Raw genomic sequence first — 6,000 nt, 5'->3', positions numbered from 1 at the left:
GGAAAGCGATGTGAGATATGAATCATTTTCTGGGTATAAGTAGCTGAAGAGCTGATTGTAACGTATAAATAACTATAAAATGAAATTGAAATTATATAATTTGGAAATAAATTAGGAAATTGAAGAAGTTTTGGGCAATAGTATTTTCTTTTTCTTTTCCGATCTTTGTATTGAATGTGCTGACCTAATAAATGAATAAATTTCATTTCATTTATATCATGAATGGATTTTTATGGAGTGCACAATTATTATACTTAACTTTATCTCATGTCTTGTCATTTCGAATTTTGACCATGATTAAATTGTTTTTTTTTTTGAAGATAAAATATTCAGGTAATACACATAATGAAAGAGCCTTTAAACAAATACACAACTTTAATAACAACTATACACAGACAAACTATAACAGACATAGGGGTTTCCTATGATATAAATATACAATGATATTTATCAGACATTCTATAGTCCCGTCAAATAATGGTTTTGAATTGAAATTGCATTCTTCCCTAGAAATAATATACCTATTATACAATAGTCAATATGAACTTTTCAAAGTTTAACTCTCATTTTTTCTAATAGAAATACGAGAATTCAATAAATAGTTCATTTCCATTTCTAGAATGGAATTTGATCTTTAATAGCTTCCAATTTAGAGCACTCCTCAAGGTAAAATTCAATTCAGATGGAATTTGATGTTGATTATATTGATACTTGTATTTGTACCATTGAGGTCTGTAATAGCAACACCTACTATCACTTAGTAATAGTAGATATTGATAATAGTGGTTATGACCAAGTGGTTATTGGTAAGACCAATAGTGGTTTGGTCTAATTCAGAATAATCGAAAATATCATGGAATGCTGTTTAGTGATGTTTCGCACAAGAAATAACACTTTTGATTTCGTAGGCTCGAGATCAAGCTATAAGTTAGTGATATCATGATGAGCAAGTTAGTGTTACTCATACGGAATGTCTTTTTTCTTTTTGTCTTTTAGGGTTACTCTTGAATAGAAATGAAAATAAAATCTAACTACCCTTTTTAAGATTGTTTAATGGCATCATAGACGAAACATTTTGTGTGAACAATTTTAAAAAGGGTACTTGGAGGATTTTTATTCTTATTTCATACCGAATTCTAAGATATCCAATTATCACAATATTTAATCTATAATCTATACATTACACACATTCCACTAATACAGAGAGACAATTTAAATAATCAACGTAATAATTAGGCTGAATAAAAAATTGTCAGCTAACTAGGACATAATAGTAACTTTGATCGTTGGTTCTACAATAAGATTGAGAAAAGTGTTTTGATTAAACTCAGAAATTGGCAGTAGTATCAAAATTGCCCAGAGAACTCTACCCAGTAGTAGAGAAAGTTTGATCATGAACTTGTAGAAATTATGTATTTCATTAGAATTGATCAGAAAGATTGAATCTTCAAAAGCCTCATGGAAATTTAATAAGATTTCGAATGAAAACTGTGGCAAGAAATTTATTGTTAAGTGGAAAAGCTTGAAAATCATTCGTGGAGAACTCACTCATATCAATACAAAAATATACATCATACAGGTGACATTTATTTGAGAAATATACATTTGAAAATAATATTATTCAACAGTAATATATTTCACACAACAAATTGTTCGGGTTAGTGATTAATCAAGTCTGGTTATGAGACTCAGGAATGTATATTTAACGCAAGAAGTATTGAACTCTTGTGAAACGCAAACAGTTGACTCCGAGATTTGCAAACATTCTACAAGCATTATTACTCATCCAATCATTCACAATTCATTAAAATAATTCCATTAAATCCATTTGAACTATTACATCACATACAAACCATATTATGCTTGACTTGTGAGCCCATTCTACTACATTTTGTTGCCGTATCACGAAAAAATCTTTCAGTTTCTCAAGAGGCTGATCATAGAATTCATGAAATTATCCTATATGGAGATGACCAAGTAGTATTGAAATTGTCATCATAGTTCATGAAATTTGTGCTTGAGGGATAGAACTGAAGAATCAGTTGTGTAGAATAAGAAACTCAGAAAGGAATATTATCCATCTATGAATTATATCAAGTTTCCTCATTGTACTTATCCAAAACTCATTTCATGTTTTCCTCATTGTACTCATCTATATTGTAGGCTTATCAGTCATCGGGGGAACTGATAACTCAATAATATTCACAAACTCAAACACTTTCAATTATTCCAAGAGACTCTCAATTATTTCAAGACACTCACACACTTTCAATTATTCCAAGAGACATCGTCGTTTAGATTTTATAACGAGATATACGGCTTGAATATGAGAAATAACATGAAGAATAAATTCTCTTTGAACGGGAATGCTTTCAGGCAGCCACTACATATACTTTTAACGTCAATTTTACTGCAGTGCGGAGTATAAACACGTACACTTGAAAGGGGTATCTGCTATCTTCTGGATGAACAAAGCTTCTTCTTTACGACATTTCAGTCGCGCTGAAACGTAGACGCATTTCAGGAATCCATGTTTGGCACTGCAAAAGACACACAATATGATACTGCAAACTTTAGTCATATGAGTTACATTTCTGGATGATGGATTGAGTATGAAGATGTCATGCATGCATTGAAATGTCTCTGAAACTACTCTCTCGGATACATTGTATACATATTCAGCGTAGGAATCGAAAATAAGCATACTAGAAAAGCTTCATTCTCCGAGTAAAAACTGAGCTCATTCACTTCAGTTCAATCGTTGAACTTAAAAATTTCGAAATAAATAATAGTTAGTTTGAAACTTGGTTGGAAATTATAGATTCTTCAATGAATATTTGTAAGTTTGTTGATGTGAGATGTCAAGGTCTTGAGTGCTCTTATGCAATTGAGTTGCATTGTTGGATGGTTTTGTTATTCATGGGATTGAATTGTTCTGTTGTTATTCAATGATGCGAATTCTATGCGGAATTTACTAACAGGGAGCAATGTGTTACAATGAGAATATTTTAATTGAATCTGTAGAGAGTTTTCAATTTATGAATAAAATATCAACTTGTCAAGTGATAAAGAAAGCTTTCTAAAAGTCCATACAATTTAAGATCTATATTTATATATCAGTTGCCTCATTTAGAAATATATACGGAAAATATCACTCCTCTTCACACTCCCTAAATTATTTAATAAATTGTCTCTGAATAGTCGAGATTATTCAAAAAGTGATGTTATTTGATGTTCACTTGATAATTTGTTTAGGATTTTGATTTTTTCCAATAAGTTATAAGATCTAGATTGATGAAGAATTTTCAAAACTATGAACAATAACTAGGTTTTCATTCCCAAGTGCTCATTAGAGTGTAAAATGACATCAATTGGCTTATTGGAACTTCTTATCAGTTCTCACCAACTTTACAGACCAAGTTCGTTGTGAGTCCTTCTCAACTGTACGGTTGAGAATTGTCAAAGTGAGCTAACTTTTTTATTGCCTGGAAGAAAGTTTCCAATTCCTGGAAAAAAGCTACTGTGTTGATAGAATTAACCAAAAAACTTTGTGAAAAGTACAGTAACTAGGTAAGTAATTAACTAGAATTATTTTTGTAACGTTTTATAATTGGGATTTCAAATCGAACAAAAGGTCGGGAAAATTGTTTCCTTTTTTGAGCTCAATATTATCACGTGTATTTAGAATTTCAACATAAAGTTACAAAAACGTGATGGTCACTGGATTGATCAATCTTTGAAATAAGGTGTGGGTGGTGGTCCATGTAATATGCTCAATCCAAAGTATGCATGTGTTATAATCCAGTGAATGTTCTGTTATGAGTAACCAATATTTATCTTTATTCTATTTATCAATATTTATCATTATTTTGTGGATGAATAAATAGATATGTATGATTTTCTCTTACATTCATATTATTCAGCTTGAGTCTTGAATTATTTCTTTTTACTTTGCATAGAGAATGCCGATTTCAACTGTGTATTTTGTGAAATTCCAGTTAAACGTTTCCTACAAAAACACATTTTCTTCCGTGAGAAACTCAAAATATCCAATTAGAAATACACTTATCTCCATAAATACTTCTATTGACTTCATTCAATCACATAGATGATTGAAAATCGAGGGAGACAATATTCGAGGAATAGCGATATACTTATCATAACTACGAGTAATCAACCACAGGCAATGATTTCATCTGAAAGTAATTATTGGAAATAAGAATTCTTGGGAATAGAGACCGAGTCTATATTTTGGTTCCTTGTGGGTTTGTATTCTAATTTCAACGTGGTTGAGTGACGTCATCTAAACGAACCAATGCCACAAGAACCAATAAATAGATTGGACAGCAATGTGATAACGTCATTTATCCACAGCTACTCGCGGTAAAATTTAATTCACGAGCATGCATTGTGCAACTGGGTTTATGAATTTGTGAACAAGTATCCTGATAATTAAATTTAGGGCTTGTTCAAGGCTGAAATTTCCGCCATCATGTCAGAAACAGTGAATTGTTAAATCTCGTGAATATTTTGGATTTTTTGAGAGATTTTGTAAACTGTGCACTTTTTCTACAAACAGCGAGTTTTTCATCCATAAAAGCGAGATAACGATTCGGGTGAGTCGATGTAATCGCTACTGTGTCAGAGCAAAGTGAGATTAGATGCTGAAATGAGATTAAAGTTGGAAAAAACTCACCAGCAGAGCTCAATAAGCCGTGATTGACGTGATGCGTTCTTTCTAGCGAGTTCCTCTCCGACAAGGGCCAGGAAACGATCAGCACATGAGTCCCAGTCTTTCGTGATTCCTCGGTAGCATGTTGTGTACGTTAGATACTCTGTAACGTTTACAAAGAATAATGTTACTACTAAATACATTCTTATACAAAATAACATTCATGCTAACCCCTTGTAAATTCATTTTATTAGAAAATACTTTGGGAGCCAAGTTTACGTGAGCTCTAGCGAAACCAGGTTAGTACAAAATGGTATTCTCAGGAATTCTCATCTTTTATGTTTACCTTGATAAATTTTCCCAGTACAAAGTCATTTTAATACTTTATTATCTATTATGTGAGCCCCAGAGAACACAAGTTGGTGGAGAAGTACATTATTATTCATACAACTCTCTATGTTAATACTAAGAGCAATAGATTCAAACCCTTTAATAGATATTGTTAAGTGAATGTGAATTTGATTGATTAAAATTCAAATTTAAATATTCTTTATCCCATACAAAATACAGATTACATTGTAATACAGAGCATGTTTTACTGGAATACCCCTACAAGACTATTCGTCTGAGTGTAGGGGGATAAAACTATTTTGTGAGGATTGATTTGTTAAAATGAATAAATTTCAATGTTTATCGGAACTTTAATAATATTAGTGGAGTGATCCGTTGTCCAGTGGATAGAGTGCTTGCGTAGCAGCATAGAGATCCCGGGTTCAAACCCTCTCACAACCAAACGTTTTTTAACCAGATCACTCCCGTGTTATCGGATGGGCACTTTAAACTGTCGGTCCCGGATGAAGTGTGACAGTCGTAAGGCTCATTGACGGCTTAAATTATATATTCGGGCGGTGGGACCTCCCCACAAGGAACTCCCCACCAACAAAAGCCCATAAGAATTTATTTATTTTAATAATATGAGTTCTCCTCAATTTCTATCCAAATATAGATTTGCGTGAATGAATAATTGTGTGCTGTGAGAAGCAATTTATAGAAATAATTTGACAATGAAACCATTTTTGAATGTGGATCATAAAAGTGTTTTTTACACTATTTTAAAGTATTTTTGTGTTTTTTTCTCATTCTATCGAGCTATATAACATTGATATCGAAAATGTTATTACCGAGAAGCTTGAAAACTCGTGGATGATATCCCGTAATAATATCCGTGATGCTCAAGTCGAAAGACTAATATTCTAAAGATTATAAACGTGGAGTAACGATAGCATAATGTTATCTTCTCTATGTTACATGGTATTAGAATTTGAAGA

At 32.0% G+C, this 6,000-nt stretch overlaps 1 protein-coding gene across 1 annotated transcript in view; it reads right to left on the bottom strand.

Moving 5' to 3' along the window:
• Window positions 1-356: 356 nt before the first annotated feature.
• Window positions 357-6,000, bottom strand: part of LOC111044446 — a 133,378-nt gene continuing 127,734 nt past the window's right edge. Inside the window, exons 4-5 of the mRNA XM_039419570.1 lie at window positions 4,697-4,835; window positions 357-2,540 (exon numbers count right to left, since the gene is read on the bottom strand). Coding sequence (XP_039275504.1) covers window positions 2,408-2,540; window positions 4,697-4,835 — 272 coding nt within the window. The 3' untranslated portion in view covers window positions 357-2,407. The remainder of the gene's footprint in view (window positions 2,541-4,696; window positions 4,836-6,000) is intronic.

The sequence above is a fragment of the Nilaparvata lugens genome, chromosome 1, assembly GCF_014356525.2.
Source record: "Nilaparvata lugens isolate BPH chromosome 1, ASM1435652v1, whole genome shotgun sequence".
NCBI classification, from domain to species: domain Eukaryota; kingdom Metazoa; phylum Arthropoda; class Insecta; order Hemiptera; family Delphacidae; genus Nilaparvata; species Nilaparvata lugens.
This window is presented reverse-complemented; position numbering and strand designations above follow the sequence as displayed.